Source organism: Hipposideros armiger, unplaced genomic scaffold (genome assembly GCF_001890085.2).
Source record: "Hipposideros armiger isolate ML-2016 unplaced genomic scaffold, ASM189008v1 scaffold_698, whole genome shotgun sequence".
NCBI classification, from domain to species: Eukaryota; Metazoa; Chordata; class Mammalia; order Chiroptera; family Hipposideridae; genus Hipposideros; species Hipposideros armiger.
The window spans coordinates 803685-817346 of NW_017732048.1; the positions used below are offsets into that span (position 1 = coordinate 803685).

Here is a 13662-nt window from a genome sequence, read left to right on the forward strand (position 1 = left end):
GTTTTCATTTCATGAACGTTACTGAACATAGAGTAACCGGAGCACGAGCTTCACTATCTCATCCTGGCCTCTTCACCCACAGCTCACAAATACAGTGCACACGGTAGAACGCGGCATTTTGAATCAGCTACACATCCAACTGATGGAGCTCAGAAGCTGTCAAGGTTACAAGCAGTGCAACCCAAGACCTAAGGGCCTTGAACTGGGTAAGGAAAAAAAAAACGTTTTTTTCCTATATTACCTGGAAAATTGTGTTGTCGTTTTCTGCCTTTGAAATGTGTATATGCGTAGAAACATACAGTTTGGGATAAGTACAGGGGAAAACTTCACAGGCAATTCCAAGCATAATGTCTTCTCTAAATTTTGCTCTGGGTGCATTAGTGAAAAATGTCACGCGCCAAAAGATTTGGGGAGCATTACTTTCCAAACTCTCCCCACAGGTCTATTCCATTAAATCTCAATTCCTGACAGAAGCGTCCATTGGAAGATGCAACAGAAGCATTGGGAATTTATTTACTATTGCTATCAACAGTCATAAGATATACTGTAGGTAAACCAAGATAGCCTATTCATTTTAAGAGAACTTGCACAGGAACACATGATGTCCTATTTTTGGCTTATCACAGTTTGGAGCTCCCCCGTTTGGACCCCTGCCCATGGACAGTGAGTTAATTTCTTTGGCCAGCCTTTCCCTTCTGAAATGAGATATTTGAGCCATTTGTTGTCCTGGGATCTTAAAGTATAAGAGAACCCATATGGAATCTGCCACATGTCCTCTCCCCAGTCATCGGGGTTTCTTTCACCTATTCCTCCTTTGGCCCCTGGGGATGCAATCCTTTCTGGTGTATGTCCCAGCTCTTTCCTGGTGAATGAGAATACTTCCTTTCTCATGACTCTCGTGCAAATGTAAATACCAGCTGTCTATGGAAGGAAGGAGAAAGAACTGAAGCTGGCCAAGGCCATCGGTGTAGGCATAGCATGCCAACCCCCAAAGGGTGTACAGCTGGCTTCCCAGGCAGTGCGGAGCAGTTTGCAGGAACCCTCTGTGGTGCAGCTGAGTTGGTTGTCTCTGTGGGTCCCGCACGGAGCCAGCATCACCAACAATGAAACTGGGCAGCTCCCCGAGTCATGTGACTTAAAGAGGTGGGGGTGGGGGCACCGTAAAATAACAGACATCGCCTGCTGTCATTTCTACTATTGGAGGATCCTGGAGGCTTTAGAGCTGTGAGAAAGTCCCATAAGAAATCATAAATCCTGTGAAAAAGGTCCCATCTCAGCTATCAGTCAACACCTTTGTGAAATTAGTTTCCCGCCGGACGAATCCAAGTCCTGACGTGCAAAATAGGTCTTTCTGTCGCTGACCCCACTCCGCTCAAATCTTTTCAAATATCCTGCTTATCTGTTGATCTTTTCCTCAGTCCTTACAAAAAGGAGGGGAAAAAAATAAAGCCTGGAAACTAAACCAACTCTGGAGGCACTGGAAATACTACACCCAGATATTTCTCCCCCAAAGAACATAGCACTTTTATTGGTGATGACATAACAATTCTACTTAGTGAAACCCGATAGAGTCTCCTCATGGTGAAAAGACACACCAGGTGGGGCTAGTTATTGCTCTCACACCTCATGCAGTCCGCTCCGCTTTCTAGACGATTCTTGAGGGACATGATTATTGACCCCTTTCTTCAAGTGTTTTGTCTAAAAATAACCCAAATTTAATTTTGACTGAGACTTACACAGACTTCTGGAAGCACTTCCTTGCTGCTTTTAAACGGGCTCTCCCCTTTCTCACCCCCCCCATTTTTCATGTGAACTCTCGTATGTTTTATCTGAAACCTTTTTATGTATAGCTTTCAACCCTCCTTTTGAACCTAATAGAAAAGCTCTGTTGGACCTCAGCACTGTCTATATATTTAACACCGTATGTTTCTTTCTAGGATTTAGATGTTGTACGTGGAACACTGCACTGAGTAGTGAACGGTTTTATGAGTCCTAAAGCTAACATAAATTACTCTTGTATTTTCCTCTATCAGGAAATAAAGATGGAGGAAGCTATGACCTACACAGGTATTCACACTTTTTTATTCTTCCCTGGCAGCCTCTTTCCTAATAATTGCATGATCCAGCCATTTCAACTAATTTCTGGTTCTTACCATGTTGCACAGAGCTTCGCTGGGGTGCATGCATGTTCTAACAGCACTCTCCACCATCTTGTGTCATTGGTTCCAGGTCTGCCATTTTGCTTTTAAGTCAGCTCACTGTCACAACAAGATGTCTCAGAGCCTTTACTCACGCCCATGCTTGTTCGCGTGTTGAATGATGCTTTGAAGCATGGAATGATGTGAAGGCGGGACGCCAGGATGACCTTTGGGAGCCCTGGGGAGAGGGAGGAAGGATTATGTTCCGGGTGCTGCTTCCACGTTGAGCTGGTGGAGAGGCCTCATGGAAACTGGTTAGAGATTTTTAGGAACTGTAACGTCAAAGACACAAAAGGAATGATGGGAATGTTCAGAGGCTTCTCAAGCTGAAGTCGGAGGAAATACAAGGAGCTTCCTTGTTAACAGTACTTAATTTGGGTGGTGAAAAGCAGCTGTGATGCGATTCAGAAGGCTCTGCAGGGTAGTGGTAATTGAAGAGACGGGGCTGGGGCTGGGGGCAGGGTATCGGGAATAAGATACGCAGAAAGGTCTCCATTTAGCATGGAGGCAACACTGCCGGATACACAAACACTTCACAAGCAGGCCCCAGCGCAGTTTTCTCACCCCCCTGCAACCCCCACCCATCCGTCTTTCCTCGCTGTGCTCTAGAGGGAGGACTCAGATACCTCGTGGCCATGTCAACTGGCCACCCGTTGTCATCGGCGCTTGCTAATTTTCCACTCCAAGCACAGACCTCAGGACGGTTTGTCAGAAATGTGCCATGTGGGGCAGGAGGAGACTGTCCTACCACCTCTACTGTGGGGAATTTTTTTTTTTTAAGATTTTTATTGGGGAATTGGGGGATAGGAACAGTGCTGGGGAATTGGGGGAAGGGGAACAGGCAAGTTGCTGTCCTTTTGTTCTTCAGTCTAGTTGTGGAGGACGTTGCTTCACTGGCCCAAGTTGGCACCATCATTGCGCTCTTCCCGGGCGAGGCAGATCAGTCGCCGGCTTCTAGACGGCCGCTCACTGCGGCTGCTGGCCGCTCACACTGGCTGCTGGCTACACACCGTAGCCCATGGCAACCCACTGCCACAGGGGCTGCAGCCTACGCTGTCGCCGTTGACTCACGGCAGCCTAGCTCCAGGTTGAGCTGTTGTTCAGCATCTTAGCTGTGGAGGGCAGTGTCACTGGCCCTCATATGTGGGATCCGAACCGGGGCCCTCTGGCATCCCAAGCCAGCTCTTAACCAATGCGCCACTCGGCCGGCCCACAGTGGTCAGTTTTTAAGGGTGTTCTTTGACTCCCAACTATTACTTAAACTATACTCTCAGTGAACTTATCCTCCTCTGGCTTTTCTATTTTTCCTCCCCTTTTTAGTTGCATTGCTTCCACTTTGTCGTATGAAATGTATACATTGTTTTTACCCTTCTCCTACCTTTGTCTTACTCCTAGCTCTGATAAATATATTAAATGCGCACCACCAATCCTTTTGCTGTAGTTCCCCCAGTGATTTCTTAGTTGAATGAAATTTATTTTCTAGAAGACTATTCGAGAAGAGCTGCTGTGCACAATATTCCCTGCATTCTTACATTTTTAAAACTGTTTTTCTACAGCCTTGGTACTTGAAGCAGAGCTTGGCTGGATAGAAGAGCTTTGGCTCGTGCTTTAATTTCTGATTTAAGACGGTTTTCACATCCTCAGACGCTTGATTCAATTAACTTGGCAGTGTTGTGTCATGACTTTTTGCACTTTATGATGCATTTTAGCAGGAGCATTTTCATAAGATGATAGATTTTTTTTTCTTATTTTGTTTTTTTACTAATAATTTTGTGTAGACTTAGGCTGCCTTTATCAATTTCATGGATGAGATGTATTTACAAGTTTCCTAGATTAAGAGGGTCTTTTTCAGTGTAACCAAGTATACTTTCTTTTTACTTTTTTACTTTATTATTATTTGGGGGTGGAAGTGGGAAAGACTGTATGTCCTCCAATTTTTTTGTTTTTCTGTTTTTCTTGCAGGACCTGAAATTGCCCCCTCTCCCCCTTCCTTTTTCCTTATCACCCAGTTTCCAAAGAGTGTAACACTCTTCCTTTGTATCCTTTTCTGCCTGAAGCAATCCCTTTCAAAGACAGCCACCTTGATGCATGGGCACCTAAGTCCCTTCCTCATTGTCACTACTGTCGCTGCTGGGGTTTTATCAGGACTTGTCACAGTATTTCATGCTTCAGATTAGCATGCTTTCCAAATCAACTCTTAACACCATCTTCACTTTCTTCTTCTCTTATCTGTACTGTTTTCCCAGGGCATTTGCTATTGACTTCTTTTTTTTTCTTACTTATAGGTGATTTGAAGATTATATCTTTTGCTATCTTCTGTTGAGTTGTCGGAAAAGTCATGACGCATTTTTGCAGCGAAAAACAGAAAAAATACATCATGACTTTTCAGACAACCCAATAGTTAAACTGAGAGTGTGGGTTTTGTGTAGTTTTACTTATTCTTCCTGTTGCTCTGTATTGCTTTGCGGGTAGTTCTTGTAATGATCTAGGCCGCCTCTTTAGAATGGTACTTGGGTGCAGCTAGAGAAAATATGTTTTCTGCACAAGTATAGTCATCTTGGTGCCGTAGAAAGATGAGAGAGTGAAGAAGCTGGTGCATTCTTTGCTCTGAAAGATTGACTTACTGAAGGCATAGCACTTTTAGGGTAAAAAACCCCATAACAATCAAAGAAACAGAATCAAGCATTTGATGTGAAGAGTTTACTTGCATTCAGGTTTGTTTTTATACTGCGTAGCAGGGAATCTAAAATACAACTATCTTCTGAAGCACTGACTATTCCATTACAATACTTTCAAATCCACCATTCACCCCGCAACCCCGTAAGTAGTAAAGGTTTTATCACAAAGTGATTCTCACATTTGACAGACGAGAGATGAAGACTCAACGAGACCCATCACAGGGTTTCCTGGTTATGGAGTTGGCTTGAGTAGAGTCAGGGGTAAAACATAAGCCCCCTAACTGATGTACAGTGCATTTCTCGCACCAGCTGTGCGTAATCATGGTTTTCACTTGTTTGATCCTCCTTCCAACTTTTTGTTATTGATCAATCACTTTTGTAAGCTCGGGGCCACTCCTTAATAACAAATGACTAGGAGAAAATGCTTTTTCGTGTTCTAGTTCCTATTGATTTACTCTGTAAAAACAATGTAAGCTGCTTGTCCAAAAGTAGGAAATCTGTTCCCCACTAGTGACCTCCCTTCATCTCTCTTTTCACAGAGGACAATTATGGGATGGCTGGGAAGGTTAATCTGCGCAGTCTCACTGCAGACATCAACTGGCAAGGCCTGGAGGGGTTATACAGCGTGAACGAAAGCATCTATGAATACAGACAGAACTATAGACTTAGTCTGGTTGACTGGACTAATTACTTGAAGGATGTAGATAGAGTATTTGCACTGCTGAACAGTCACCACGAGCAAAATAAAACAAATAACACTAAACCTGCTCAAAGTGATGGATTCCTGGCTGCATCTGCTGAGCTCCCTGTGCCAGCAGAGATGGCCTCCGCTGAGTCAGAGGAAGACCCACGTCCTACAATCGGGGAAGCCCCTCCTTTGACCTTCCCAGCTGACCTTCGAACCCTGCATTTGAACCGACCGACATTCAGTCCAGAGAGGAGACTTGAATGGAATAACGACATTCCAGAAGTTAGTCATTTGAATTCTGAACACTGGAGAAATCACAAAACTGACAAACGGATGGAACATGGAGAGAGAAACGATCTTGAAACTGATTTCAGTGGCAATGGTGTGAGCAAGCTGGTGCTCAAGCCCAGCCCCAGGCTGCAGCCCCTTAGCAGGCACCAGAAAGAACTTCCCTGGGAAGGTGGCCCGGGGCAAGATGTTTTCGAAGATCGACTGTATCTCCCTGTGCGTTCTGACGTTGATTCTACTCATCACATGGTCAGAGGGTCCACCTCGGAGGAGCCTATTAACTCCAGCAGGGAGAGCGTGCGGAACAAGGTGGAGAAGAACCACAGAAGTGAGAGCTTACAGACTCTGGAAGGCAGTGCCTCCTTTCCGCTCGCCTCTGATTAGGTGAAATTGTTACCTTATCCTAAACACAATATTTTTTTAACTTTTTATTAGCAAACTAATAAAGGTAATCATGACAACCAACATTCCAAGCTACCCTAGGCACATACGTGCAGTACAAGTCGGTGTGCATGCGAGCAGACGCCCAAGGATTCAGTGTTGTCACTATGTGTCAAGAGTAGTAAGAAAAGTGGATTTGTGGATTTTGGGGGGCTTTGGGGGGGGGCTACTAAAACAGTATTATCTTTTGAAAGCTGTAGGGGCATGCATATATTGATGCTATCCAATGAAGATGGCCAGAAAGGTGCCTTGCTGAGTTTCTGAAACTGGACATCCTTGGTCAATCTTTCCACACACTTTCCACTGCCTGTACCACGTGGTTTGGGTTCATTTTTAACCACTGGAGTTTTTTGATGCCACCGTTTTTAGCTCAATGATTTTGCACTTTGAGATCGGAATGCCATGTCAATTTGACTAGTCTTGATTTTATTATTAGTATTATTTTTCTACAGGCTTGTCACAGTCTCACTGCTTGCTCTCAGTGTGACAAAATAAAAAATTTAAAAAAAAATCCCCAAGGACGACACACAGTATGGCTCCCATATTGTTTCACATACGCTTTTGCCGGAAAATATTGCATGTGTTTTGCCTCGACTTGCTAAGATTGATTAGCAGAAAGGCATGGCTAATGATGTTGGCAGTAAAAATAAATAAATACACAAAACAAAGATTGCCTGCTTTCTCTGTGCCTAGCCTCAAAGTGTTCACCCTGTGCTTCATGTTGCTGAATTTTTATTATTTTCTTAACAGGATAAAAGAACTGAAGACTTTTTTCTCCCCTCATCTTTGTTTTCTCGACCTGGCTAATAATAATAAGCTTAAGTGTTGAGAAAAATATATTTCATTTTGAATTTCCATAAGGATTCGTTTTTCAATAAAACAAACTCATGAATGTTTCATAATGTAAACACACCCTATGTGTTGTATGATTATTTTTAAGGCCTTCACCAAGTTCTGTCTTTTTAAAGGCAGAGTTCAAAATGGCTTTTCAAATTTTGTGTTCTTGAAAATATTCTTGTTATGTAATAGATTTTTAAAATACCAGCAAAAGGATTACCTCATTGAAAGTTACCAGTATCCTAATCATCTTCCCAGAAATAGCTTCACAGTGATTTTCTTTTTAGATAATTCAAACACATAGGTAAATTATGTTTCCTTTAAGTGTTTAAGGTAAACTCTTTTAAAGAAAATTTAATATGTTATAGTTGAATCTTTGATAACTTTAAGCCTTTATTATAGACCCTGTACATATGTTAAAATTAACTAGCTCTTTATCAGATGTGTGTGTCACTGGCTGAATGACAGAAGAAACATATTTATGGTCATGAATGATGTGCTTTGTAAAAAAAAGTTTCAAGTTATTAGGAAGCATACTGTGTTTTTTTAATCTTGTGTAATATTCTGTGATACTTTTATAGAACAATTCTGGCTTCAGGAAAGTCTAGAAGCATTATTTCTTGAAATAAAAGGTGTTTAAACTTGACCTGTTTCAGAGAAATGAGCTTACCCAACTTTTTGTGGTGCACCCATTCCTTGCAAGTAAAACTGAGTCCTGATTTCAATTTCCATGATTGAATATTAGCCGTATTAGTAAAACTGACCCAAAGTCAGTGTGTTATCAGACGTTCTCACATTAGGGATGACAGCATGGCTTTGTCTCATCACTGCGGCAGAGGCAGCACCATGACGGCTTCCAGGGCCTACAACCTGGGCCTCCACGGGGCTGGTGCCTGGTTTCATTCTCTACTATAACCAGCTGGAAATCTTGAATAACTTTTGCACAAGGGATCCCACGTTTCCATTTTTTTTGCTGGACCCACAAATTATGTATCCATTCGTGGGCAGCACAAATGGAGTTTTTCAAAACCAAGAGGACAGACCCACCAAAGGCAGTTTGGGTTCTTTGGAGACCATAAAGTTTGGTGGAGACCTAGCCACTCTCCAAGACCCCAAGTTTTCTGACTGACAAATTCCATGCGATTCCTTCCACTCCACATCTCCTGCGGTGCTGTCTCCCCTCAGGTAGAGGGGCTAGCAATCTATGAAATGTCCAGAAATCAGAAATTTCTAGTAATAACAAAGGGAGAAAAAAAGCAAAGGACTTTGGGATCTGCCAATTCAATCTTTAGATAATTGAGGAAACCATGTGTACTAGCTTGCTAGGGCTGCCATAACAGAATACCATAAACTGGAAGGCTTAAACAACAGAAACTTGTTTTCTCACAGTTCTGGAGGCTAGAAGTCCATGATTAAGATGTCGGCAGGTTTGGTTTCTCCTGAGGCCTCTCTCCTTGGTTTGCAGATGGCCGCCTTCTCGCCGTGTCTTCACATGGCCTTTTCTCTGTGCATGTGCATCCCCGGTGTCTCCCTTCTTATAAGGACACCAAACATACAGGATTAGGACCCACCCTTATGATCACATTTAACCTAACTTACACCTTTAAAGCCCTTATCTCCAGATACAGTCACATTGGGGGTTAGGCCTTCAATATATGAATTGAGGGGTCACAGTTCAGTCCATAATGCCACAGTTTTCATCAAGGGAAGAGTCCAAGATAACAGTGTTGTCCAAAGGCATGTCATTGTGCCTTTCCTGTAGCGTTCCTTTCCTGTAAAATGTGACTAGGCCAAATATTGCTACCCTAGGGGAAATTCCATTTTCTCTGAATAACTATGGAATACCTACTAGGTGTAAAGGGCCCAGCAGAGACGATTTCAGATCTTGAAAGGCCTTCAGAGATTGTCTGGCCAACTGGCCTCATTTGATCTGTGAGGAGGCTAATGCTCAAAAGGGCAGAGTTGCTTTTCCATCTCCCCATTCCCCACAGAGTTAGAAGAGGGGGAGATTTAGCAGAGGCCAGGGCCAGCCCCTCGCCACTTTTCAACACACGCGCAGACACACACACACCAGATTAGGGAACAGGCTGAAGTGGGACCCCATTTGGTGAGAAGTAATAGAAAGAATAACGGACATGAAATGAGAGACCTAACTTCACGGGTCTATTACCCATTTGATCTTGGAAAAGTCACACAAGCTCTCTAAAACAGCTTCCTCAACGGTAAAATAAGAGGTTTGACTGGAGGACGCAAATGCATAGCATATGTGTTTCTTTTCCCAAAATGTGCCCAGGAAGACATTGCTAATGCTTTCAGACACTTTCTCACTAACCTGGAGCGTGCGCCCTTAGAATGAATGTGTCTCAACGCCACCAGCTATTTCTCCAGTCAGCTACTATCAACACTGTTGAATTGGTGGTGTTGGCACCTGAGACAGAAACCCATCTGCACACCCAAACTGGATAATTAATATCTGAGGCTCCTCCCAGCTTTCTTGGAGGTAAAAAAAAAATCCTATGAGCACCAGCATTTGCAAGCCGTTTTGATTAAGAGAGAAGGAATGAATAAATAGCTAACATTCCCATCCCATGCCGAGCGTACCTAACCATGTCGACCTTCTAAAACATGTTTCAACGTTTATTTTTCCAGATTTGCTTTAGAGCTGATAGGATCTCAGGTATAAGGGGGTCCTCACTTACCCAAATTAGTCCAATTCTGCTTGAGATTTTCAAAAATCATTTTCACAGAAAACAAAAATCAGCTGATACTTAAACTACGTCAGGCAATTAATACATCGATACGGTTTTACCAGCCTGGTTCATGTAGGTCCTTCACGACTTACAAAAGCCGCCGTGGAAGGCCCAACTGCAGCGTTCCCCAACTCCGACACTTCCCACACTAACTGCCAGGTGAATGTCTTGTCACCATGGCTCAGATCTCAGCCTCCTACTCAGAAATCTTCAATGACTTTTTAATGTCCTCTGTGAAGTTTTAGCCGTTCATTCACCCACCCCGCTCGCTGCTCCACCTCACCTGTCACGACCAGCGTCCCCAGTCTGAAGTTTTCGAGATCTCACCCATCCTTCAACTCCCATTATCATTTGAAACTTTCCTAGAACACCCCCACTTCCGGACATACTATCTTCCCCATGTTATACCCTTCCCCAGGTGAGAAAACGCTGACGTTGTACCAAGTCTGGGGCCAACAGGGTGCGAATAACGGTCCACCATCGATAACTTGGCTCTTTCCCCCATTTCTGACCCAAAAAGTTACCTAATGCGACTTACTGTTAGTGCTGATCAACTCACCTGCTTATGTTGCTGATGTTGAAAACTTGAACTGTGTAGCGGGAACGACTTTCAAATGTCAGATTCTTTTTCCAGCTGAGACTAGCACGTCCCTATATCCCTGATCCCTGACGTCAGGGCAAGCCCTGCACAAGGCTGGGGGCAAAGGGAGCTACACGTGTGGAAGTCTCGCTTTTCTGCGGGCAAAGGGAGTGGTGAGCGAAGGTAGACGCCGCCTCTCCTGAGTTTCTAGCCCCCACACCAGCGGGCCTTGCAGGACTCTGGAGCTCAGCACCTGCATCCTCTTCCCCCAAAAAACTTCTTCCCCCACGTCACCCCACCGCCAGCCCCAAAAGCACAGAGTCATAGTGGAACCAATCTAACCACTAATGGGTCTCAGCAGAAGAGATGTGGTCGACTTTTCCACCTTACTATATACGGGTCGCAGCCCCACTCAAGCCCGGAAACCGGAAGGGCCCAGAGATTAGCAGAGCATGTGTTTTCCATAATGACCAGCAGGTGTCACTCTAGTGCAGCTAAAGACATCTTTGCTCGGAGCCAGGACCTGGCCCGTGGCCGAGCGGCCGCTTAACTTACAAGGATTTCTAAAGTAGCAGCGCTCCCATTTGACAAGAATACATCTAGAACAACACAAGCATGGCAGGCTCACTGGCTCTCCAGTGCCTAGAATCTTAGCCATTCCATCAGGTCGAAGAACGGCTTTAGCTTTCTACTGATTTATGTTGGCATTATGAGTTGGAATGACATCAAACTTTGACATTTACATTCAAAAGTGAGCACTGACTATTGATCTCCTTGCTTTCCAATGACTTTGTACAATTAAAAATGTTTCTTGGCTACCATACACCGAATCTACAGAGGCCATCTCTGCCCAGCTGACAATTTGAAAAACAAGAGAGGAACTGAATGCTTTTTAAGAGCTCTTAAAACGCTGAGGTCAAACCAAGTCTGGGGCTAAAGCAAGGTGAGTAGCTACATTCATAATCTTTCCTCTCTCCTCATTTCTTAAAAAGAAACCTTTTCTCATGTGTCTATTTCCAAAAAAAAAAAGCCCAGTATCCAGATTGGATCTGCCTCGGCCCTTGAAAGTGAGATATTTAAGAAATTCAAGAGGAACCCTTTTGCCTAAATTGCATACATAATTAAAATCAGGTGGTAGGTTTGGGCAGGGGCTACTATTTGCTCTTTCGTAAGTGGCTCCCTTGATGAATGCACAAAGCCATGGGGGAAATAGAGCAATTACCCAGACGTCAAAAGACGCACCCCACCCCCCATGCCACCTCCCCCAATAACTTGTTTATCTTGAACCACTGTGACCCTTTAGTTTTGCTGTGCAGGAGGGTGATGGAGTGAGGAACGGAAATCAATTACCCTGCTCCCCACCTAGACAGAGCACTAAGGGGGTATTCTAAATATAACCACTTTGTGCTTCAGTCCATGAGTCATGCTGTTATTTCCATGGTTCCTTTACCTGCTTCCGGCTGGCACCCAAAAGTCTTAGATGCCAGGGTACTTGGAAAACGGCCGTCCGTCAGAAGACACCTCAAAACCCAACGCTTTTTTTCCCATGGATGAAGTCCGGGCTCCAGTGCTTCCTCCAGCCTCAGACCAGTTCCTGGGCTACTTTGGCAATGATTAATTTATTATTCGGTAGAGCCTGGAGAAACGGGGGCTTTTAACTGCTTTCTTGACCAAGTTTTGATATTGATTCCTCTGGGAATCATTCTTTTCTGTGCTTGAGGCTTTCCTTTTGTTTCCTTTTAATTTTCAGAATAAAGAGTTGTGCTCCTTTGGGAATCGTTCTCAACCTATCATGGTCAACTGTGTGGCAGAATAATAATAATAATAATAATAATAATAATAATAATACCTACCAAATGCTCACCATTTGCTTCCTTATCCCTCCAGGATCCCAGAGGTTAGACAGGGACATATAACTATAGTTTAGACCAGTGCAAGGTGACATGTGTCACTTCTGGGCTGAGAAAAAGAAACGGCCGTTTGTCTTTCTCTGGGCTCTTCTTTTCCTTTCCTTGCTCAGCAACCAAGACTGATCCTGAAAGTGCCAGATGGTGCAGCTCCAAGATGGTAGAACCTGTCAGCCTGGGTCCCTGAGGGACTAAGTGGAACAGACCCATACAGCCATCTAATGGAAATGCAACATAAACTTTTGTGCTGTGAGGCCACTGAGATTTGGGGGTTAGCATGTTTTTAAGCATTCCTCAGCCCATCCTGACTAACACAAACCATATTCAGGGCACACAGTTCTGCAGGTCCAAAGTCTGTTTGAACTGAAATAGACAAGTGATAGACGACTTAAAATTATTCTCTTTGGTGGCTCAATGAAAAATGTGCTACCACAGGCTCTTAAAACTCTAGTCCTAATAGTTTACACACAAGATATTAGTCTTCAGGGCAGGGTTGTCAGTTACATAAGGAGTTCGTTACTACCATTTTCCAGAGTAGCGGTGGGCTATTTCATCCAATCAAACCCCTTGTCTTCCTTGTGTGGTGGGGGGGGGGTGCAGTCACACTAGCATCATTGCTCCATCTCTTCAAGCAACAAAAATCCTAAGAAACAACCTACATTCAATCCAACACACTTTATTCTTATTTTTTGACTTTTTTTCTTAATTTTCAATGATCAAGTATTCAAGATGTTGTAAACCAGGGTTTATTAGTCCATTGACAACAGATCTGATGAAACACAAGGAAATTATACATCTTTTAAATTACCCTAAGAGGTCACCAAATAAATGTTTGTTTTAAAAATCACAAAATCAAACGCCTTTATGCAACAATTCAAAACAGCCTTTCATCACGAGCACACCTCTACGCACACAAACACACACGCAGAACACGCACTCCACTAGGACTCTAATGCCAGTTTGTTTAACACAATATTATACTTCCTTTAACTAAAGAGTTAGAGGCTGATCTGCCTGTTTCGTGCTTTAAACTAACATTTGGGGTTTGGGGTAGAGGTATGTATTTTAAGAAAAATGCACACTATAATGTCTTACCAATTATTCTTAATTTTCCTTTCTAGATACAAACTTTAAACTTTTTTTGTCCACCCCTTTGGTTTATTATGTCCCTGCAATTACTTTAGTTTTTAATAATATCTTCTCCTTCAATATTTAGCATGTAAGAGTAGAATACCAGAAAAAGATACCACCTTCAAAACCCCAATATTAAAAACATTTTACATGGGTATCCATTT

At 43.4% G+C, this 13662-nt stretch overlaps 1 protein-coding gene across 4 annotated transcripts in view; it reads left to right on the forward strand.

Annotated features, from left to right (window-relative positions):
• Positions 1–7776, forward strand: part of SULF1 (sulfatase 1) — a 159095-nt gene extending 151319 nt beyond the window's left edge. For 3 of the 4 annotated variants that reach the window (XM_019627013.1, XM_019627012.1, XM_019627015.1), the window contains 2 exons: positions 83–206; positions 5416–7776. In XM_019627013.1, the coding sequence (XP_019482558.1) occupies positions 83–206; positions 5416–6236 (945 nt within the window). In that variant the 3' untranslated portion in view covers positions 6237–7776. Of the gene's footprint in view, positions 1–82; positions 207–2033; positions 2068–5415 lie in introns of all 4 variants that reach the window. The other variant, XM_019627016.1, reaches the window with a different exon arrangement.
• Positions 7777–13662: the final 5886 nt, after the last annotated feature.